The sequence below is a fragment of the Balaenoptera ricei genome, chromosome 16 (assembly GCF_028023285.1).
Source record: "Balaenoptera ricei isolate mBalRic1 chromosome 16, mBalRic1.hap2, whole genome shotgun sequence".
Lineage (NCBI taxonomy): Eukaryota > Metazoa > Chordata > Mammalia > Artiodactyla > Balaenopteridae > Balaenoptera > Balaenoptera ricei.
The window spans coordinates 33,287,973-33,312,576 of NC_082654.1; the positions used below are offsets into that span (position 1 = coordinate 33,287,973).

At 42.5% G+C, this 24,604-nt stretch overlaps 1 protein-coding gene and 1 non-coding gene across 4 annotated transcripts in view; one reads left to right on the forward strand and one right to left on the reverse strand.

Moving 5' to 3' along the window:
• Positions 1–6,391, reverse strand: part of TBC1D12 (TBC1 domain family member 12) — an 85,007-nt gene extending 78,616 nt beyond the window's left edge. The window contains exon 1 of one of the 3 annotated variants that reach the window (XM_059900833.1): positions 5,429–6,391. In XM_059900833.1, the coding sequence (XP_059756816.1) occupies positions 5,429–6,235 (807 nt within the window). In that variant the 5' untranslated portion in view covers positions 6,236–6,391. Of the gene's footprint in view, positions 1–5,291 lie in introns of all 3 variants that reach the window. The other 2 variants (XM_059900832.1, XM_059900835.1) reach the window with 2 other exon arrangements.
• Positions 6,392–13,835: 7,444 nt separating this feature from the next.
• On the forward strand, positions 13,836–13,942 carry LOC132351348 (U6 spliceosomal RNA). The gene has a single exon (XR_009498287.1). It is a non-coding gene; the product is annotated as a U6 spliceosomal RNA (small nuclear RNA).
• Positions 13,943–24,604: the final 10,662 nt, after the last annotated feature.

Genomic DNA, 24,604 nt, shown 5'->3' on the forward strand with positions numbered 1-24,604 from the left:
CTTCACAACACTAAAATCCTAAAGGACCCTTATTTTTATTCTAGAGCAACTGATTACACATTCTTTCCAGCTTTTCTAAAATTTTAAACACTGTAATTATATTAATATACAGTTATTAATATATAAGTAATGTCCAAGAGAGTTTCATTAATGAGACAAATACTTTAGCCTTTATTTTTACAATCTCTTGTAGTAACAAAAATTCAATGTTTACAGCAAGATATTTCTTCATTCTCCTTATAATCATACCACACCTGTTTTAAAGAACTGCTTGTTTTGGGGAGCTATAAAAATCTCTTAAAACTTATCAGAAGTTGGATATTTTGCCTTTTCTTTATTGAGATGTTAAAGAAGGGAGTTTTTGAGAAACTGGTCTTAAAACTGTAGTTAAACAAATAAAGGAGCCCTATCTGTCGGAGGTCAATGATGGCTCAGGTGAATAATGATTTCATCAACTAGTGTTCACCAACTAAATTCTGAGTAGGAGAGAAAATTTCGTTGTTTCTGAGAAGCTTAAGAAAAATTATAACTTAGAAAGTTTTTATTCTCAATATCATCACAAAAAGTATATTCTCAACAATTTTCCTATTGGGGAGATTGGAGACTGCCTATATATGAAAAGAAATCACTAAATGAGCCTTTCTAGTCTTCCCTGCTCAGCTACTCATAATAAAAAGAGCTCCGTGAAAATAATTTTGTGCAACAATGTTTAGAAAGCTTCAGAGTCGATAATTACTGGGAAAGCTACATGAATCTCTATGTTCCAGAATCTATAAAATCAATCTATAAAGGTCTATATAGATTCCACAATCTATAAAGTCTATCTTTTCAGATAAAAGAAAAAAAACCTTCAGTATTTTTTCCCCTACCTTAGCTATGCCCTTTTAAGCCACTGAATTCTTATGATTCATCTTGAAAATTTTGTAAAAAACTATCAACACTACCAGGAGACACAGATAGATACTTGCGTGTTTCTAAACAACAGTAACTCTGCCAGTGCAATCCAAACAAGCCTCAAAAGTATTAAACAGCTTTTTAAAAATGTTTATTTTATATTAGAATATAGTTGATTAACAATGTTGTGTTAGTTTCAGGTACAGCAAAGTGATTTAGTTATACACATACATGTATCTACCCTTTTTCAAATTCTTTTCCCATTTAGGTTACTACAGAATATTGAGCAGATTTCCCTATGCTATACAGTAGGTCCTTGTTGGTTATCTATTTTAAATATAGCAGAGTGTACTTGTCAATCCCAAACCCCCAATCTATCTATTTAAAAGGTTTTTAAAAATACACCTATTAAGAGTGTATCGACTTAAAGAATAAACCACTCTAGTCTGAAAACAATTAAGACATGAATTTGCTTAACGGACACATAAAAATGGTTTAAAGCTACTTCACTTTCAAAACAGAGTAATAAACAGATCCTTGGGCTTCCCTGGTGGCGCAGTGGTTGAGAAGCTGCCTGCCAATGCAGGGGACACGGGTTCGAGCCCTGGTCTGGGAAGGTCCCACATGCCACGGAGCAACTGGGCCCATGAGCCACAACTACTGAGCCTGCGCGTCTGGAGCCTGTGCTCCGCAACAAGAGAGGCCACGATAGTGAGAGGCCCGCGCACCGCGATGAAGAGTGGCCCCCGCTCGCCGCAACTAGAGAAAGTCCTCGCACAGAAACAAAGACCCAACACAGCTAAAAATAAATAAATAAATAAATAATTAATTAAAAAAAAAAAACAGATCTTTAAGAAACAAAGGCTAGCCTGAAAACACAAGAGATTTGCTTCTTAGCTTTCATCTTCTTCTCACTGCTAAGTTGGTGACAGTGGCAGTAGTGGTACTCACCTAGCATTTCAAAACTTTTATAGACAGGAAAGGGCCAAGGATCTAAAGGAATGTTACTTCTAGGGCTCCCGTAATCAAGTCACCATAAACACAGAGAGATACCCGTGTGAAGCTAGGGCAAGCCCCCAACAGGGACTGAAATAGAACTCACCTCATCTAGAAGGGAGGGCAAGCAGGAGATGATGAGAGCTGTCCCATCCTGGACCAAATTCCTTTTTCTCCTACATGATTTCTACCCTACTCAATGAAGCTCCTGTCAATGATGTGTCTTGATTGAACATATTTTTGTAGTAATAGATATACTGCTATAAAATGGTCCCCTCTCTTTACTTGTAAAAGGTTAAAACAAACATGAAACTATTCTTTCAAACTATTTCTGTTATAGATTTTTTGCCCAGTTAAGAGAAAGAGAGGAAGTGGAAAGGAGAAGGGAATGATGGAGATAATCAGGCGGGAAAGAAAAGAGTCACAGGTGAACAGAAGTTATAATCAAATTCCTGGACTGAAAATCAGAAATCCTGTTTCTAATCCCAGCTCTGCTACTAGTTAACTAAACTACTCTCTTTAGACAGTGAGATTCCTCACCAAAAAATGAAGTGAGGGAAGGGGCTGCACCAAGAACAGGAATACATCCTAGAACAAGATATCCCCAAAGGAAGGCCTCATCTGGGTTTCAGAATTGAGAATGACAACTGTGCACAGGAAGAAAAAACACTCTTAGGTTGTAGGAACAAGGGAAATTTCTGATTATTCTCTTCGGGGATGGACGATTTGTTCAAAATTACACTACCTAGAGAAGAGTAAAAACGGAGAGTCCATGCAAATTGTCACTTCAACACAATCTGAATGGGATTCTTCATACTAGCACTAGGTACTGTAGATTCAGAAATGAACATCACAGTCTCTGCCTTTAAGGTGTTCAGAATCCAGTTAAGGGTTTGACTAAATGTTAAGAGAAAAATTATGCCTCTGTCTGATTGTGCTCTTTCCCAAGAATGTTAAATGAAGGAAGCAATGATGCTTAGAATCTTGACATTCAGATCTCAAAAACGAAGCTTACATAAATTAACTTCAGGGGACCTAAGTTTACTGATTTCCTACCCAGTGCTCTGCTACACGTGAAAAGCATATGATATGAATGTCAACTACCATGCTAATTAAAGTCCTATCAGTCTACAGGTTAAAGAAATTTTCTAAATTATATAAAAATTCCTGCCTGCTGTCAATGTGAAAGCCTCTTATAACAGATTTGCCTTGTTATTGTTTGAATATTGCAATACATATATAATGTATCTGTCTTCAAACTTAATCCCCACTAGCCTGCACTCCACCTCCAAGTCAGGGACCATTGCACAAACCATCTCTATTCCCAGTGGGTGGCACAGCGCAAGTACTCTGGGTATACTGGTTGAATTAGTGCTCTCCACAGCCCCTTTCAGGTGTAAAACTGCCTGAAAGGGCTTCCCTGGTGGCACAGTGGCTAAGAACCCGCCTGCCATTGCAGGGGACACGGGTTCGAGCCCTGGTCTGGGAAGATCCCACATGCCGCGGAGCAACTAAGTCCCTGTGCCACAACTACTGAGCCTGCGCTCTACAGCCCGTGAGCCACAACTACTGAGCTCGCGTGCCACAACTACTGAAGCCTGTGCGCCTAGAGCCCGTGCTCCACAGCAAGAGAAGCCACCGCAATGAGAAGCCCACGCACCTCAACCAAGAGTAGCCCCCGCTCACGGCAACTAGAGAAAGTCCCCGCGCAGTAACAAAGACCCAACGCAGCCAAAAATAAATAAATAAATAAATAAATAAATTAATTAATTAATTAAAAGCACTTAAGGTGTGTTAAGTTTTTTAACTTGTGACCTTGTGGAACTTTTGGGTGTTTATTGGTCAAGTTTTGATGTCAGCTGTCAGGCAGTTTTATTTATTTATTTATTATTTTTGGCTGCGGTGGGTCTTCATTATGGCGTGCAGGCTTCTCATTGTGGTGGCTTCTCTTGTTGCAGAACACGGGCTCTAGGCACGCGGGCTTCAGTAGTTGTGGCACGCAGGCTCAGTAGTTGTGGCTGGCGGGCTCTAGAACGCAGACTCGGTAGTTGTGGCGCATCGGCTTCGCTGCTTCGCAGCATGTGGGATCTCCCCCCGCCAGGGCTCGAACCCGTGTCCCCTACATTGGCAGGCGAATTCCTAACCACTGCACCACCAGGGAAGCCCCCTTAAGTGCATTTAAAATATTGCCACTACAAGCTTTAAGTATATCTTTGCAATTGTAGGCACAAATACAGATCTCACTACTATATATGTTGTCCTATGAGTAACACATAATTAGGATTTCCCAATCTTGATTTAAACAACTTCATAATTTACTTGTAAATTTACGCAAGCAGGAAAAATAAAAGTTAATAAAGTAGAAAAAGGAGTAAGAAATATTAATCAAAAAACTGTGCCTGTGAGTCTACAAATATGCACACTAACTGTATAATCCTCTAAAACTTGAGTCGCATTCTTTATTTCTTTTACTTCTGGTTTTTGTCAAGATCCCTGAAAAGGGAACAAAAACACAAGAGAAAGGAGAAAGAACTCTGAAAGGGAGAGTTTTACAAGTTGGGAATACTTTCCTGTTTTCCTAGAGACTTAAAAAAAAATAAGCGTGTCAAAACCTGACCCAAAAATTGCTTTTTCATTAATGTACATTAAGATGAGTATTTTCTAACGACATATTTATCCCTATCAAAGTCCCACTCTGAAACCTTTAGTGTCCAGCACCGTAATTTAATTTCAAGAATAGCAGGTCAAATCACATATACAACACCATAAAAAATTAAAAAGATGCTGAAAAAAAGTAGAGGCCTATCTGGTAAAAGTAAAGAGGGATTTTCTACATAAAGCGCCATAGTAATTTGGCTTTAAAGGCCGCGATCAAATTCTAAACACCAAACTGACGGCATTTTAATAATGGCCACTGAAACAAGCTGTTAAAGGCTATGAAACACAACCACCTCTACTTTTAAGAATTCCCAAACTACTTGAATGGGTTTAGACTCCACGCAAATAGCTCTGCAAAATGACTTCCCTTTCTCTTTCACAACCGCACCCGTACACACACACCGCACCGCACCGCCACCCGCCCCTAATCCTTTGTAGTACATGGGGACGAGGAAGGTGGTCTGTTTTTCCGGAAGAGGGAAAACTGTAGGTAAGGCACTAGCACGCCGGCCTGAAAACACAGAAAACAGGTGTGAATGGCAGGTAGAGCGTCCAGCGGACAGGGGAACAGAAAGATTGGCTCCCCGCGCTCACAACTTCTCCGATACACAATGCAGACCTAGTTCCTCTTCCCCCGGTGAAAAATCAAAGCTCAATCCGGACGCCAGCGAGAGCCTCCACGCCGCTCTACGCCAGCTCCCGGCCCGAGCCCTCCCCGAACCCCGGCGCAGTCTGCGCTGTACCTGGCGAAGAAGTCGGCGAAGCCGCCGCTCCGTCGAGCCCAAGCCGAGGTCCCCACGGGGCCCTGCTCCGCGGCAGGCGAGGGCACCGGAGGCCCCGACGGCGGCAGGTGGTCGCGGGCGCTCTGGAGGCGGCTCACCTCGAATGTGTTCCGAGAGTTCAAGCGAACGTCGGATAAAACGAGGCGCGACTCGGCGCCGGCGCCTCCGCTAGTCCTCTCGGCCAAGGTGACCGGCGACGCGCCCTCCTCGGGACCCCCGGGGCCGGCTCCCGGCTGCTCCAAGTCCTCGCTGCCACTGCCGCTGCTGGCCAGGCTGCCCCCCGAGCCGCTGCCCGCGTCTTCGGGCCTCTCGGCGTCCGCCGCCGCCAGGCAGCAGCTTCGCAGCGGGTCCTCGAGCGGCGCGGCCCAGTCGGACGGGCTGCCCGCGCCGTCCGCGCCCTCGTCGCCAGGCCCCTCCGGGCGGAGGCGGCGGTGGCGCGGCTCCCGGCCGCCGGCGCGGGCCAGGTCGCGATAGTCCGGGCCCGGCAGAAAGCCCGAGTCCCCGTTCGTCATGCCTCCGTGCCGCGCCGCGCGGGCATCCGCCGCCTCCGCGCCGCGGTGCTTGGAGACCGCGTCCGGCGAGCAGGCGTCCGAGTGCGGGGCTGCCGAGCGCGGCAGAACGCGGGGTTGGCCGGGGGGGAGCGGACAGTAGCACAGCCCGGGCTCCAGCTGCCCCCCGGTCGCCGCGAGATAACGCCTAAGGAGCTGCTGAGGCGGCGGCGTCTCCTCCTCCTCTTCTTCCTCTTCCTCCTCCTCCTCCGGAGTCTCCACAGCGCCGGCGCCTCCGCCAAAGCCGCCCGTGGCCCGAATCATCTTCCCGTCCAGGCCTGCGGGCTCAGGCACCGGCACAGGGAGCAACTTCGGGTTTCTTCCCGAGCAGGCTCCGGCATCCTCCGGACCCACCATCTGGGGCCGGGTGAGCGCCACCCGAGGAGGCGGCGGAAGCTCCCCGGCACGGGCTCGGTCCGGGAAGAGCCCTGAGTGCTGGGGCAGCAGCGGCTACCGCCGCAGCGTTCCCAGACCCGCCCCTCCCTCCCGGGAATTCGGGCTGTTGCGGGAGGGCGGGCACCCGCCTGGGCTAGCGCACGCGCAAAAGCCAGACCGGTCAAGCCCCGACCTGGAGATTCCATGAACCATAGAGACGGTAGCTAGAGAGACGCGCTCCGTGACACTCCAACTGCCAATCTGGAATCCGGCGTCTGGATGACGGAGGCTGGTTGGCCCACGCGGAACGTGACGGTCCTTACAGAAGCACGGGTATGGCTCGCTTAGCAAAAATTCACTTGACGTACTTAATTTATGGGAGTAGAATACAGTATGTTAGATGTAAGTCCTTCCAGCTCTAATTGGTCGCTAGTCGACTTTACGCTTTTATATCCACCGCTCCATTGCCACAATTAAGGGTTTCTTGGCCTCAGGTCAAAACTCTTCCTTCTCCACTTCATCTTCCCCAATACTACCAGAGTTATCTTTCTTATCTAGGACCACGTTTCATCATATCGCCCCCTCTTAAAGATTTCCATTATCACTTAAGGAGAAAGAGGAAGTAGAGTCAGGCAGAGAGGGCTATTGAAATAATTCCAGCACCCCACGAAAATGGATTAAAATGGGGTGATAATCAATGAGTGGAAATGAAGTGTAGAAATCAGATGTGATAACTGATCCGATATAAGGAGTGACTGAAGAGGGAGGAACCAGCCAAATTACTACAAAACTCTTGAGACTGAAACTGATGTGGTTTGAAGAAATAAGGATTTGGATTGGAAATAACTTGATTAATAGGAGAAATATATCTGGTAGATATAAGAAAGAAAGTAAAAAGTAATATTTATACTTATAAGTATAAGTAAGTAATAAGTAAGTAATAAGAAGAAAGTAAGAATATCCAGCATATAGAGTTCTAAATCTTGGGTTAGGGCTTCGGTTTAGCGACGCAGATTGAAGAGTCATCTGCATAATGCAACTAGGTGAGTCATGAGTAGCATCATCTAGGAAGAAAGACTAAAGATGGAGGTGGGGCAGAGACTCAAAGGTGTCGCTATTTCAGGATGGACAAATAAGCTGTATTGCGAGAGATTAAAGAGGCACTAGTTGTGGATAAAATGAAATGGCAAATATAGACAGCTCATTCTAGAAGTATGTCAATGAACGGACAGCAGTAGGAGAATGGAGAATTAGAGGAAGCAGCACTGTCAAGCGTTTAAAATATATATACACACACAAAAGAGTGAATGTAACCTATATATGAGAACTAAAATGTGTAAATAAAATGGTCATCCATGTACCTAGCACCCAGTTTAAGAAACGTCAAGTGTCTTTTATAATGAGCATTTTTCAAGGCCCTAAGTAAAGACTAAGTGGCAAGGGCATGGTTAGCAATACATTTAGTATCAAGATCTTTCAGAAGAAATGACCTCCACGACACAGGTGGAAAAGCTAATATAGGAAAAGAGAAAATATTTGCAATTCATATACTATTCATAAAAACCAAAAGATGGAAGCAACCGAAATGTCCATCAATAGAGGAGTGGATAAACAGATTGTGATATATACACACAACAGACTCAGCCATAAAAAGGAAGTAAGTACCGGTACATGCTACAAAGTGGATGAATCTCAAAAACATTATGCTAAGTAAAAGAAGCCTGACACAAAAGGTCACATATTATATAATTCCATTTATATGAACTGTCCAGAATAGGTAAATCCATAGAGAAAGAAAGCAGATTGGAGATTGTCAGTGGCTGAGGAAAGGGGATAAATAGGGCAGGAATGCCTCATGGATATGGGGTTTTCTTTTGTGTGATGAACATGTTTTAGAACAAGATACAGGTGGCGGTTGCATGACATTGTGAATGTACTAAATGCCATTGAATTGCACTTTTTTTTTTTAGTTTATTTTTGGCTGCGTTGGGTCTTCATTGCTGCTCATGGGCGTTCTCTAGTTGCTGAGAGCGGGGGCTACTCTTCAATGTGGTTCGCGGGCTTTTCATTGCGATGGCTTCTTTTGTTGCAGAGCACAGGCTCTAGGCGCGCAGGCTTCAGTAGTTGCAGCACGCAGGCTCGGTAGTCGTGGCCCGCGGGCTCTAGAGCGCAGGCTCAGTAGTTGTGGTGCACGGGCTTAGTTGCTCAGCGGCATGTGGGATCTTCCCGGACCAGGGCTCGAACCCGTGTCCCCTGCATTGGCAGGCGGATTCTTAACCACTGTGCCACCAGGGAAGTCCCAAATTGCACGTTTTTTTTTTGTTGTTGTTTATTTAAGACCCACTTATTCTCTAGTTCTGCCCATATGGAGACACCCTCCTTGAAAAGGCGTTAAATCCTTCCGTTCACTGCAATGCCTTGTGCTGAAAACACGTGTTCCAAGGTTTCAACTATGAGATCCACATTCTTAAAGCACTGATTCTTAAACCTCATCTAGATTTTTCCCCTTGGATGGGGGGAGATGACCCAAACACAGCGAAGAACAGCTCAGGACTGTGGGCTCTGCTTGCCCAGAAGACTTTGCAGCTCCCCTGACCACCCAGCTGGAGCCAGGATTAGGACCCTGAGACGAGGGGCACCTGCTGGGCTGCTGCCACCGCCACCGGCCCCCAACTCCTGTCCTCTTCACTAGGCTGGCTGTCACCTCTAGTTTCCCTGGAGTTTGGGGATTCCAGACGGTCTCTTCTCACACTTCTGTGTCACGCCTGCTGCCTCAGCACTGCTGATCCACACCAAGGGGCAAAAGCACACAGAACTGCTTTCAACACACCAATGTTCCCCACAAAAGTTATTTGATAAGCCCGCAGGTTCTTTTTCAGCAGAGGAGATTCCCAAGGCCATGACTTCCCCCGGCTCCCCAGTGCCCTTGCCGGCAGACTGGACGTCCGTCGCCACCGTGCTGAGTCGCGCACACGCCCCTGGCTCCACTCCGGCGCACTCTCCTGGAGAACTGAGGACTGTGCCCTGGGCTCATCAGCAGGATCTGTCCTGAAGCCAGTCCTAGAGTGACAAGAGCCACACCTGCAGGTCTATTCCACTGACCAGCCGCACAGGACCGAGCTGGGCCCATGGACCTCGGTCTGGATTGTGTTGGCTGGTCATTCTTGCCTAGGTTCACAGGCCAACCGCCAGTGTCCTTCCTTTCCTGCTCATCACTGCACCAGCGGCTCACTCCTACCTGCTGCTGTCACACGCCTGGCAACCTCGTGTTCCGGGGCCAGCCAAGAAAGAGCTGAGACCCCAGCAGGCCCCTAGTTCCCAGCAGGCAAACTCCCCATTAAACTACTGCTGCCTAGCCGTGTTCTCGAGGCTTCAGAGCTGGGAAAGTGCAGAGAGCATAGCAAGCTGCGGCGCTCCCAGCCCCGGGCCCGCGATGCTCCGCGGAGGCGCCGGAACCTCGCCGCATCCCGCCCCCCGCAACACAAGCGACCTCTGCGCCCGCCTCTCCCGCGGACCCGGGTGCGCCTCCGGGCTCCGCGACCCAGGACGGAAGCGCAGGGCGCGGGGCCCGGCCGGCGGCGGGCGCTGGGGCGGGCGGGGACCCGGGCTCTGGCCCCAAGGCCGCGCGGACCCGCCAGCCCCACCTCTGTCCCCGCCGCCTGGAAAAAGCTAAATTTGCACGTTTTTAAATGGCTTTATTTTGTGTGAATTTGACCCCAATAAAAAAATTTAAGTTAATGTAGGAGATACCTAGACATAAGTATAGTTGTACGATGGTAAAGATGAGGGTAGCTAAGAGAATCTAATCTCAATCGTTTGTCTTTTCAACCTTTTTCCTCTATGCCTAGAGAATTTATCCTTGCAATTTTCTTCCTGCTGTCAAAACTTCCCTAACTTGTTAACTTATTTTTTTCAAGCAACCACTCTATTTCTTCCTCTATGAAATCATACTCTTTTTAAAATACAGTTTCTTCTAATTGTTTATTTTGTTCAACTCCTTTCTCTCCCACGGTCAATAGAAGCAGGTTTTATGAACCATAATAGCCCATACAACCCTTCTATTTTATCAGTGCAGACTTCAAAATTGACACATATTTATATTTTGTAACTTTGTCTACAGTAATATGTATTGCATAATAAACAATGTTAGTGGTTCTTCTTAGTGATTAGTGGTTATATGTCCCACTTTCAACAATAAAAGTTTCCGACTTATCTGATAAGTAGTATCATATCCTATCTTACAAAGAAAAAATCAAAAATCTGCTTTCAAGGTGTAACATATCCTTTCTGTGGTCCTTAAGGGTTTGACATCAAAAACTTTTGTTACCATATTACGTTACTACAACTCAGGCATAAATAATATATCCTGGTACAGTCCTATAAATCAGATGAAATCATTATGATGAGAAGGCATATTCTTAATCTCTGCTGTAAAATATTAATTAATATTAATAATATTAAAATATGAAAAACTATTGGTATACCTGGATTCTTACATTTCTGAGAAATTTGACTTTCACAGAAATTCTCAAAACACACGTAATTAGGGTTTCCCTGGTGGCACAGTGGTTAAGAATCTGCCTGCTAATGCAGGGACACGGGTTTGAGCCTGGTCTGGGAAGATCCCACATGCTACGGAGCAACTAAGCCCATGCGCCACAACTACTGAGCCTGCACTCTAGAGCCCATGAGCCACAACTACTGAGCCCACGTGCCACAATTACTGAAGCCCGCGCACCTAAAGCCCGTGCTCTGCAACAAGAGAAGCCACTGCAATGAGAAGCCTGCGCACTGCAACGAAGAGTAGCCCCCACTTGCCGCAGCTAGAGAAAAGCTCGTGCGCAGCAACGAAGACCCAACGCAGCCAAACATAAAATAAATAAAAAATTTTTTAAAAAGAATTTCCTTCCTTTAAAAAAAACCCCACATATTTAGTCATATTCTATGTGTATGACCCAATTCTCGTTATTGAAGAGTGAAGAATGGTACCACTATCCCATATTATTATTTTGCTACAGTTGTACTCAAGGAGAGTACAAAGGCCTCCAAAAAAGACCTCAAAGCTCCTTTCTTTAGTCATCATTTTTTTTCTTGTTACACTGGATTTCCAAATAGCATTCAAAAGCTTAACCTTCTATCATGTTAAATCACCATCATCAACACCCACATACACTTTTTCTCACTTAGCTGCACATTAGCAGCAACATTTAGGGAGGTTTTTTTTTTAAATGCTGATGTCTGGGCCACACCCAAGACAAATTCAGTCAATATCTCTGGAGGAGGAGCCCTTACACTTGTATTAAAAGCCACTCAAGTCATTCTAATTTATAGCCAAGGTTGGAAAATGCTGCCTTATAGCTACAACCTATCTCTCTCCTTCCCTGAACAAGCGAGCTTCTTTAAAAAGATGTTTACACATTGTGCACCTCCCGATGTGATACCCTGAGAAGGATACAGTGTGGCCGAGGATGTACAACCTCAGTCTAATCACACAAAATCATCAGATGAACTTAAAATGAGGAAAATTCTATTTTAAAAAATGAAATGGGGGGACTCTATTCTTCAAAAAAAGGCAGTATCATAGAAGACAAAGAAAAGCTGTGGACAGGCTTGAGATTAAATATAACAATATGACAAGTACATGCAATACCTGCCCCTAAACTGGGTTTTGTATTAGGTAGAGAAAAGGAAAACATTCTATGAAGGACTTTATTAGATCATCTGACACAATTGTCATAAGCACAGTGGATTTTTTTTCCCATAAATTTATTTATTTATTTAATTTATTTTTGGCTGCGTTGGGTCTTTGTTGCTGCCCGCGGGCTTTCTCTAGTTGCAGCGAGCAGGGGCTGCTCTTTGTTGTGGTGCATAGGCTCTAGGCGCACGGGCTCAGTAGTTGTGACTCGCAGGCTCTAGAGCACAGGCTCAGGCTCAGTAGTTGTGGTGCACGGACTTAGTTGCTCCGCGGCCTGTGGGATCTTCCCGGACCAGGGATTGAACCCGTGCCCCTTGTATTGGCAGGCAGATTCTTAACCACTGCGCCACCAGGGAAGTCGCAGCACAGTGTATTAAGTAAAGGTGTCAATGTAAAAATTGATATTTATAATTAATAATTGCTATATTCTGTTAGAAAATATTTCTGCTCTTAGGAAATGTACACTGGAGTATTTGGGATAAAAGGCCATGATATACGTAATTTACCCTCAAATGATTTAGAAAAAAAAATTATGCATGCACACACATACACACAGAACAAGGGATAAAGTAAATGGGATAAAATGTTAACAGTGGGATAAACAACAAGGTCCTATTGCATAGCACAGGGAACTCTATTCAATATCCTGTGATAAACCATAATGGAAAAGAATGTGAAAAAGAATAAATATATGGACAACCAAGTCACTTTGCTTAACACAACATTGTAAACTATACTTAAATAAAATTTTTTCAAATCTTAACAGTAGGCAAATCTGGGAAAGATATATGTGTTCCTTGTACTATTTTAATGTTTATAACTTTTTGTAAGTTTATATCCAAAAAATACCGTTTTAAAGATGTCTCTATTTTCTCATTCGTCACCTCCCACCCCCGCCCCAATTTACTCCATTCTAGCTTCTGTCCACAATTCATTACTCTCATCAATGACTTCCCTGTCCCTAATTTAAGGGAAAAATGTCAGTCTCCATCTTGCTTGATTTTTCTGTTAATCACTCCCTCCATTTTGAAACATTCTTTCACCTGGCTTTCAACCTTTTAAAAGAAACACTCTTTTTCCTCAGTTTTCATTATTCTATTGTTGCCATACTAAGTTTTCCTCCTACTTCTTTGGCCACTACTTCTCAGTCTCCTCAAGGGAAGAGAGAATTCTTCCTTTTTAGCTGAAATTTCCTAATGGAATAGTTCTGAACCCTCTTTTCTTCTTATTCAACCCCCTTTACCCTCGGCAATCTCATGATTTAGATGATCATCTATAAACTGAGGACTCTTGAATTTGTTATCTACAGGTCCAACATTATAATCCAAATGCCTTCTTGATATTTACATGGAGATATTTTTAGACATCATAAACATAACATGACTAAAATGAGTCTTTCCTAGTTTTCTTCCAGCATTCTCCATCTTAATACATACCACCACCCTCCACTCAGTTTCTCCAGGTCCTATATGTCAACTGTGTACCCAATATATCTGCTTGGTAGTCTCAAAGTCACCTTGATCCCAATATGTCCAAGTCTAAACTCATAATTGCCTTCTCCAAATCTGCTCCTATTATAATATTCCCTATCTCACCAAATGACAGTACTTTAGTTCACACACCTAAAACTCAAGAGTCATCCTTGATACCTCCCTCTTTCTTATCCCCTTATCCAGGTGTAGTGGGTTGAATTGTGTCCCCCCAAAAGATAAATACAAGTCCCAACCGCAAGTACCTGTGAATGTGACTGTATTTAGAAAAAGGTCTTTGTAGATATAATTAAGATAAGGCTCCCAAAATGAGATAATCCTGGATTAGACATACTCCCTCTCCTAACAGAGCTAATAAATAGGTGTGATGGATGTCGTTGTAAAAGAAAAAAGAGGAGTGCTCACTCCGGCAGCACATATACTAAAATTGGAATGATACAGAGCAGATCAGCATGGCCCGTGCGCAAGGATGACATGCAAATTCATGAAGTGTTCCATATTTTGGGGAGGGATAAATTAGGAGTTCGGGTTTAACATATACAAACTACTGTATATAAAATAGATAAATCAACAAGGACCTACTGTATAGCACAAGGAACTCTACTTAATATTCTGTAATAAACTACATGGGAAAAGAATCTGAAAAAGAATGAATATATGTATATGTATAACTGAATCACTTAGCTGTACACCTGAAACTAATACAACATTGTAAATCAACTATACTCCAATATAAAATAAAATTTAAATTAAAAAAAATCAAACAGTGATAATAGTGGGGGAAAAAAAGAAAGAAGAAGAGAAGACATGGAGTGTCTCCATGTGGAGACATGGAGACTGGGAAGAAGGCCATGTGAAGATGGAGGAAGAGATTGGAGTGAGGCATCTATAAGCCAAAGGAACACAAAGGATTGCTGATGGTGCCATCAATTAGGAGAGAGGCATGAAGTGAATTCTCTTGCAGAGCCTTCAGAAGAAACCAACTCTGCCAACATCTTGATTTCAGACTTCTGGTCTCCAGAATTGTGAGAGAATAAATTTATGTTGTTTTAAACCACCAAATCTGTGGTAATTTGTTATCACAGCCTTAGAAGGCTAATGTACCAACTAGTCACTAAAGTCTGTTTGTTTTACCCTCCTAAATATCTTTTTTTAAATTATATAATACAATGTTATCCACTGTATTTCACCATGTTTTACATTAGATCTTCTGAAATTAGACAGCTGAGAGACCCTTACAAACTTTCAGCTATAAGATGGATAAGGTCTAAGGATCTAATGTAAATATCCTCTAAATGTACTCACTTCACACTCTGTCTACCCACCCAGACTAAGTTACTATCATCTCTTTCCTGGGTGACAGAATTACCCTCCAACTGGTCTCTCCACATTCACTTGGGGCCACATTCAAACATTTTCCCATGCTGCAGCCAAAGTACATTTTTTTTTAAGATTTATTTTTTTTATGTGGACCATTTTTAAAGTCTTTATTGAATTTGTTACAGTATTGTTTCTGTTTTATGTTTTGGTTTTTTGGCTGTGAGGCATGTGGGTTCTTAGCTCCTCAACCAGGAATCGAACCCGCACCCCCTGCATTGGAAGGCGAAGTCTTAACCACTGGACCGGCAGGGAAGTCCCGCCGGAGTACCTTTTTTTTTTTTGATGATGGAGTGGAGGGAACTTTAATTTTTATTTATTTATTTATTTAGTTAGTTATTTATGGCTGTGTTGGGTCTTCGTTTCTGTGCGAGGGCTTTCTCTAGTTGCGGCAAGTGGGGGCCAATCTTCATCGTGGTGTGCGGGCCTCTCACTATCGCGGCCTCTCTTGTTGCGGAGCACAGGCTCCAGACGCGCAGGCTCAGTAATTGTGGCTCACGGGCCTAGTTGCTCCGCGGCATGTGGGATCTTCCCAGACCAGGCCTCGAACCCGTGTCCCCTGCATTGGCAGGCAGATTCTCAACCACTGCGCCACCAGGGAAGCCCCGGAGCACTTTTTAATAAACACATATCTGATCATGTCACTGCCCTGCTTTTTTAGTCACCTTCATATTAACCTTTCAGCCTTTTAAAAGAAACACTTTTTCCTTAGGTTTCATTTCTCTATCGTCTCCATTTTTTTCTCCTGCATTTTGGCTGTTTCTTCTAAGTACTCTTTGGGAGGATTCCTCTTCCTTAATCCAAATGTAAGTGGCTTCCTATTCTCTTAAGGCCACAGACAAAATCTTTTTCATGGCCTACAAAGCTCTTCATGGTCTGTCTACTTGTCTAGTCTCCCCTCCCACTTCTCTCCTAAACCCCCTGAACTTCAGTTGCGTTGGTCTTCTTTTTGTCATAGTTACTACAAAGCTCCTTGTGCAAGCTTCTATATCTAGGTTGTTCTCCATGATGACCTGGGTCTGTGTTATGCTGATTTTTATCTACCTCTCCAATCTCATCTCTCATTTCCTTTCTCCTCACTCATCATTTTTCAGACACATCAAATTTTCCATGTTTCTGAAATTATGTGCTCAGCCCCTTCTCCTTAAGGGTCTTCGTGCATGTTGGTCCCCCTGCCTAGAAGACTCTTCCCCACCTTGTTAACCTGATTAACTCCTATGCTTTTTCAGGACTCAGTTTTAATGTCACCTCCTCAGAGAAGCCTTCTCTGATCTCCGCTCCAATTGTTTAGACTCTAGTTATATGCTTTCATAGCACCTTTTCTCTTTGTAGTCAGTATCACAGCTATAATTTTATATGTATATATATATATAAATATACTTGGTTGGCATTTGTACAAACACACACACACACACACACACACACACACACTACACTACAAGCTCTACGAGGGGAGGGAGTACGGCTGTTTTGTTCACCTTCTTAGCAATAGTATCAACCACAGTGCCAAGCACATAGTAGCAATAAACATTTATTAAAAGAATACATGGGGCTTCCCTGGTGGCTCAGTGGTTGAGAATCTGCCTGCCAATGCAGGGGACACGAGTTCGAGCCCTGGTCTGGGAAGATCCCACATGCCGCAGAGCAGCTGGGCCCGTGAGCCACAATTACTGAGCCTGCGCGTCTGGAGCCTGAGCTCTGCAACAAGAGGCCGCGATAGTGAGAGGGCCGCGCACCGCGATGAAGATTGGCCCCCGCTTGCCACAACTAGAGAAAGCCCTCTCACAGAAACGAAGACCCAACACAGCCATAAAAATAAAGGAATTCCTTTAAAAAAAAAAAAAAAGAATACATGAATAAATGGGTGAGTAAAACTACACTCTTAAACACATGCAATTTCATTGTCCACGGATGAATGTTTAACCTAAAGATGGTTCGTTTTGTATGAGTATGCACTAGTGAAACCTAAAATAACTATAGGTTGTCCTCACTATATACAGATCTGAAAACTGAGTCTTTGATGACAAACTGACTAAACAAAATTGTGGTATGTCCATTTGAAAATTGGCTGACAAGATGTGGAATAAATTTGGTATCAAAATCCAAAAAAAAGTTCTGTGAAACAATCTTCTGTGTGACTATGTGACTTGGATTGCTGCTGAAATCATCCTCAACTTCCACAAATAATTTAAATTCCATGCATGCCTGGTAAAGCCTCAGCCGGTAAGAGAAGGTGACTAGGACTAAGGTTGTGGGTTATAGTTAGATAACAAGTATTGAGAAGATGTGTATTGCAGATTAACCAGAAGGGTGAGACATGTGGGGAATGAATGATAGTAAGATCACAAAGCAGCTGCTGTTTGGTAAACCACAGCGGGCCAGCCACAAACCAAGAGACTGATGAGATGTTCTAGAAATGCATACTGATCCTTTGGGGAAGCAAACTGATACCACATATCAAGAGGCACTGCAATCCTACTCCTGGGAATCTGTCAAAAGGAAATAATTCAAGAGAGTAAAATAAAAGCTATACAAAGATGCCTGTAACAAAATGTTTAATAGTTAAAAATTAGAAATTACTTAAATTGTCAATAATATGGGAAGTGTAGGAAAAACTAGGTGTATCAGTGAAATATTATGAAGATAATTAAAATGATAGAAATACAGAAATATGGGGAAATTTTACAAAATAATATTAAATAAAAGGTAGAGATACACAATTGCATATCATAATTATAATGACATATAAAATCTGCATCTCTAGCTTGATAATGGTCAAAAAGGATAGATATGAAAAGAGAATGATGGAGTTTTTTGGATTTTTATACTTCTCCTTTTTATGATATTTTTAAATTGATTAAATGGCAATTCTTTAAAAGAATAGTCTGAAAAGCACTTCCAAATACATGTCATAGCTATGAATTTTGAAGAAGCAAGAGTTGCAAACATTTTTTATGCTGCAAGAGGGCATTCAGCTACATTTGGAGAAAAAAGCATCTACAAGCCTACATTTAAAGACTATGCACAGACTTACAAAAACAATGACCTGTTCTGCAAATAGTTGGTACTGCTATAATCAAATGAGAGGTTTTACATAAATTCACTATAAGGAGCACTAACATTTGTTAAGTGTTAGTATTTTCAGAAACGTTTGGGGCCAGACCTGAAGTAGGTTAAATATTTCTCTTTTTTTTCAGTGATGTCTGTATGTTGATAACAAAAGTATAACAGGAAGTCATTTTGCAATAAAACATAAGCAGAAAAACTTTTAAAAAGCCACAATCCCTCTACCCAGCACTAATCAAATTCAATATTAATTGAATACTCTTTTATAGATGATTTAATTTGCTGTGTTGTTTCCTAATCTGTGGATGAAATAAAAGCTTATTTAACCAACCCCATTATTGGACATTTTGATGTCTTCCAATTGTTTACTGTTATAAACACTGGTGCAATTTGATTCATTGTATATAAATATCTGTACATATCTTTGGCTATTTTCTCAGGAAAATTTATCAGAAATGGAATAATAGGGGAAATCATATAAATATACATTTTATTTTTTAATTAGACTTGAAAGCCAAAGATTTTGCTTTCCTTTATATGTTTTTTTCCTATGTCCAATAAAATCTCCTTTCTATCCATTAAATTCTCATCCATTATCCAAAACCCAGCTTTGGGACTTCCAGGGTGGCACAGTGGTTAGGAATCTGCCTGCCAATGCAGGGGATACGGGTTCGAGCCCTGGTCCAGGAAGATCCCACATGCCGCGGAGCAACTAAGCCTGTGCACCACAACTGCTGAAGCCCGTGCGCTGCAACTACTGAAGCCCACGTACCTAGAGCCCGTGCTCTGCAACAAGAGAAGCCACCACAATGAGAAGCCCGCGCACCACAACGAAGAATAGCCCCCACTCACTGCAGCTTGAGAAAGCTCACCGCAGCAACGAAGACCCAATGCAGCCAAAAATAAATAAATAAATAAAGGTACACAAAACCCAGCTATAAGCTCTATTTTTCAAGACAATTTCAGTGAGTACTCCAATGCCCACTGATCTCCCACATCTTGTACTTTTACTTATTTTGAAATAATTTGAGACTTACAAAAATTTGCAAAAACAGCACAAGGTATTTCCATACGCTCTTCATTTAGATTCCCCAAATATTAATATCTAACGTAACCACAATACAATTATCAAAATAATGAAACATTGCTATCATACTATTACCTAATCTATAGACCTTACTTAAATATTGCATTATGTCCCACTAATGTCCTTGATCTGGTGCAGGATCAATCATTCCTTTTAGTTTTCATGTCTCCTTCTACCCCTCCAATGCAGGATAGTTTCTCAGTCTTTCTTTGTCTTTCATGGCTAACTATCCAGTTGCACAGGGCCCTGCCCTGCACATTTGATTTAATGCTCTGTTATTGTTGTCTTGAAATTCTTCATCATTTTTAAAGAAATTTTGAAAATTTCACATTTGAATTTTACCAGGGCTCTGTAAATTATGTAGCTGACTCTGAATGACCTTGACACTTTTGAAGAAGATTGGCCAGTTGTTTTATAAGATCCCTCAGTTTAGGTTTGGTTTCATTGTTTCCTCATAATTCAATTCAGGTTATACATTTTTAGTAAGAATACTACCTAAGTGATGTTGTGTCCTCAAGCATTGTAGCAGGAGGCGCATAATACTGGTTTATCCCAATACCTGTGATATTAACTTTAATAACTTAGTCAAGATGATGCCTTCCAGTTTTCTGCACTGTGAAGTCACTATTTGGTCCTTTGATACACATTTTCAAATTGCTTTGTGAAAAGGCTGTACAGTTTTACATTCCCTACCAGCATTGTGTGTAAGTGCCCATCTTCCTGAAACCTCACCAAAGATAGATAATATCTCTTTAAAAAACTCCCCAACTTTATATCAGTAAAAGGACTTCTCTTAATTATTTCAAACTACTTTTCTTTGAAAAGTACTACTGGACTTTCCTGGTGGCACAGTGGTTAAGAATCCGCCTGCCAATGCAGGGGACACGGGTTCGAGCCCTGGTCCGGGAAGGTCCCACATGCCGCGGAGCAGCTAAGCCTGTGGGCCACAACTACTGAGCCCACGTGCCACAACTACTGAAGCCCACGTGCCTAGAGCCCATGCTCCGCAACAAGAGAAGCCACCGCAATGAGAAGCCCATGCACCACAATGAAGAGTAGCCCCCACTTGCCGCAACTAGAGAAAGCCCAAGCGCAGCAACGAAGACCCAATGCAGTCATAAATAAATAAATAAATACATTTATTAAAAAAAAAAAAAAAAAAAAAGAAAGAAAAGTACTACTAATGAAGCTGGACCTCCTTCCCCCACCCCACCCCACTCCCATATTAGCCATTTACATTTCTTCTTTTGAGACTAAGTCAAAAATTTCTTTGTCCAACCTGCTTGTAGTCCACCTTAGTGATTAGATAATCCTAAGAAATATTTGTGAGTTGAAAGGGGATCATGGAGAAGTATACAGATTATGGGCACAGGGTTTTAAATATTTAGGAAAAGTAAACAGAAACCTCCTTAAGAAGATGACAATTGTCTTTAGTATACAACGGTGTGTTCTAAATTCCTGAAGGGGAATGTGATAAACTGGCTCTGGATCTAGGCTACTGGGGGAGAGGAGAACCCCAGTGGCTTGCTCACAATGGATGTGTGAAGGATAAAAGGGATACAGGAGAAAATAGAATTCAATAGAAGATTCTAGGATGCTCTGTTGGAGAGCAGTGGGGATGAGGTAACCATAAAACAGAAAACCTCTGATAACTGAGTTATTCTGGTGATCCAGCTGGCATGACTCTGTCAAATCAAGTACTTGCATAACCTATGATCCAGCAATTCCACTCCTGGTTATACCCTTCAAAGGAATTTCTCACTCGTCCCTAAGAGGATATGTTAGAGGACGCTCATTAAAGTGTGCGAGTGTTGTTGTTGCTGTTCTTGTGTGAGGTGGAAAAGAATTGGAGACAATCCTGAATTGGAGTAAATATATAATAACCAAGATGAAGAACTATGTAACAAATAGTAACAACAGATTAGATATATACAGAGCATGATTAGTATACACAGATATACACAGAACAACTATGTTAAAAACAGTGCCAAGTGAAAAAGAAATGAGAATAATAATACAATATCATTTACATAAGTTAATAACACATACATACAAAACACATATGCCTTTTTCAAGAACATGAATTTTTAAAATCTGTATTAAAATGGTTGCATATGGAAGAGAGAAAGGAATTGCTAAAAGGGGATAAAACTGAGTATACTGATAAATAAAAAATGTAACAGGGGACTTCCCTGGTGGTGCAGTGGTTAAAAATCCACCTGCCAATGCAGGGGACATGGGTTCGAGCCCTGGTCTGGGAAGATCCCACATGCTGCAGAGAAACTAAGCCCGCACACGCCACAACTACTGAGCCTGTGCTCTAGAGCCCGCATGGCACAACTACTGAGCCCACGTGCCACAACTACTGAAGCCCGCGTGGCTAGAGCCCGTGCTCCACAGCAAGAGAAGCCACCGCAACGAGAAGCCCACACAGCACAATGAAGAGTAGCCCCCACTCACTGTAACTAGAGAAAGCCCATGTGCAGCAACGAAGACCGAACGCAGCCAAAAATAAATAAATAAATAAAATTTTTTAAAATCTTAAAAAAAAATGTAACAGAGTTTTTGCATGGATGAATGATGATAATGTGTTAAGAACTGAGGAAGGTGTTAACTCTCTGCATTCAAGGAAGAAGAAAGAAGGGAAGGAAGGAAAGAAAGAAAAGAAAGAATGGCAGAAAGTAAGAAGAAAAAAAGAAAAAGCAAGAGAGCAGCAAACTGACCAGTAATAAGCCTCTGCTCCCTTGGATCACAGGGCTTTGCATATGCTGTTTCCATTTGCTAAAAATTCTAATCACGACCACCACCACCACACACACACACACACACACACACACACACACACACAGAGTTAATTCCTCTTTCCTTCAGATCTCAGCTCAGTCAGCATTTCTTTAGTAAAAGCCTCCTATGACCTCTCTGATGAGGCCACATCCCCCTTTTATTAATATAATAGGTCTTAACACTGTATACTCTCTTTTTTTGGCACTAATTACAACCAAACGTTTTAGAATTAGAAAACTTTACATTTATTTGTGTGGTTCTTTGATTAATATCTGCTTCCCACTGGTAGACCAAAGCCCAACAAGGGCAGGGATGGTATTTCTCATTCTCATGCCCTGACACTGGCTGACAGAGAGTAAGAGGCCAGTTAACATTTGTTACATAAGTGAATTAATAAAAGGGTAAATGAATGAACTGACAAGAATAAAGATTGCAAAAGAGAAAGTGGAAGAACTATGAAAATACCCTCACAGAAGGTCTTGAAATTATTTACCATAAAGAAGGAAGGACTGTTTCTTAATTTTACCACACCTTTTGCATGCCAGGTGCTATACACCATCTCACTAACAGGTAAGTATTGTTATCCCCATTTTATTTTTTTATTTTTTATTTATTTATTTTTGGCTTCATTGGGTCTTCGTTGCTGCGTGTGGGCTTTCTCTAGTTGTGCTGAGCAGGGGCTACTCTTCGCTGTGGTGTGTGGGCTTCTCGTTGTGGTGGCTTCTCTTGTTGTGGAGCACAGGCTCTAGGCATGCGGGCTTTAGTAGCTGTGGCACACGGGCTCAGTAGTTGTGGCTCATGGGCTTTAGAGCACAGGCTCAGTAGTTGGGGTGCACGGGCTTAGTTGCTCTGTGGCATGTGGGGTATTCCCGGACCAGGGCTTGAACCCGTGTCCCCTACATTGGCAGGTGGGTTCTTAACCACTGTGCCACCAGGGAAACCCCCCATTTTAAATTTTATTATTTATTTATTTATTTTTGGCTGCGTTGGGTCTTCGTTTCTGTGCGAGGGCTTTCTCTAGTTGTGGCAAGTGGGGGCCACTCTTCATCGCGGTGCACGGGCCTCTCACTATCGTGGCCTCTCTTGTTGCAGAGCACAGGCTCCAGACGCGCAGGCTCAGTAATTGTGGCTCACAGGCCCAGTTGCTCCGCGGCCTGTGGGATCCTCCCAGACCAGGGCTCGAACCCGTGTCCCCTGCACTAGCAGGCAGACTCTCAACCACTGTGCCACCAGGGAAGCCCCGGGAAACCCCCCATTTTAAAAGGTAGTAAAAACTAAGTCTTTCTGCCCTTAATGTTCATGCTTTTTTCCATATACCATTTAGGATGTGGGGATTGAGAGAAACTGGAAAAGGGGAATATTCACCAAGAGTGCTGAATAGAAGGGAAAGGAAAAAAGAGATGGAGAGAAAACAAGGGTTTAGCAGAATGCAAGGGGATACTAAGCTAAAAAGGGAGATGGCTACCAAAACACTACTTTTGACCTAAAGCCAAAAGTGATTGATCTGAAAACAGTTCACCCTTGGGATGGAGAGTAAGAATAGGCTGAACTACAGGAGAAGCAAGAAGAACTACAATTCTACAGCCTATGGAAGGAAAATCACATTCATAGAAAGATAGACAAAATGAAAAGGCAGAGGACTCTGTACTAGATGAAGGAACAAGATAAAATCCCAGAAAAACAACTAAATGAAGTGGAGATAGGCAACCTTCCAGAAAAAGAATTCAGAATAATGATAGTGAAGATGATCCAGGACCACAGAAAAACAATGGAGGCAAAGATCGAGAAGATGCAAGAAATGTTTAAAAAAGACTTAGAAGAATTAAAGAACAAACAAACAGTGATGAACAATACAATAACTGAAATGAAAAATACACTATAAAGAATCAGTAGCAGAATAACTGAGGCAGAAGAACGGATAAGTGACCTGGAAGACGGAATGGTGGAATTCACTGCTGCGGAACAGAATAAAGAAAAAAGAATGAAAAGAAATGAAGACAGCCTCAGAGACCTCTGGGACAACATTAAATGCAACAACGTTCGCATTATAGGGGTCCCAGAAGGAGAAGAGAAAGGACCAGAGAAAATATTTGAAGAGATTATAGTCGAAAACTTCCCTAACATGGGAAAGGAAATAGCCACCCAAGTCCAGGAAGTGCAGAGAGTCCCAGGCAGGATAAACCCAAGAAGAAACACGTGAAGACACATAGTAATCAAATTGGCAAAAATTAAAGACAAAGAAAATTATTGAAAGTAACAAGGGAAAAACGACAAAAAACATACAAGGGAACTCCCATAAGGTTAACAGCTGATTTCTCAGCAGAAACTCTACAAGCCAGAAGGGAGTGGCATGATATACTTAAAGTGATGAAAGGGAAGAACCTACAACCAAGATTACTCTACCTGGCAAGGATCTCATTTAGATTTGATGGAGAAATCAAAAGCTTTACAGACAAGCAAAAGCTAAGAGAATCCAGCACCACCAAACCAGCTCTACAACAAATGCTAAAGGAACTTCTCTAAGTGGGAATCACAAGAGAAGAAAGGACCTACATAAACAAACCCAAAACAATTAAGAAAATGGTCATAGGAACATACATATCAATAATTACCTTAAATGTGAATGGATTAAATGCTCCAGTCAAAAGACACAGGCTTGCTGAATGGATACAAAAACAAGACCCATATATATGCTGTCTACAAGAGACCCACTTCAGACCTAGGGACACATACAGACTGAAAGTGAAGGGATGGAAAAAGATATTCCATGCAAACGGAAATCAAAAGATAGCTGGAGTAGCAATACTCATATCAGATAAAATAGACTTTAAAATAAAGAATATTACAAGAGA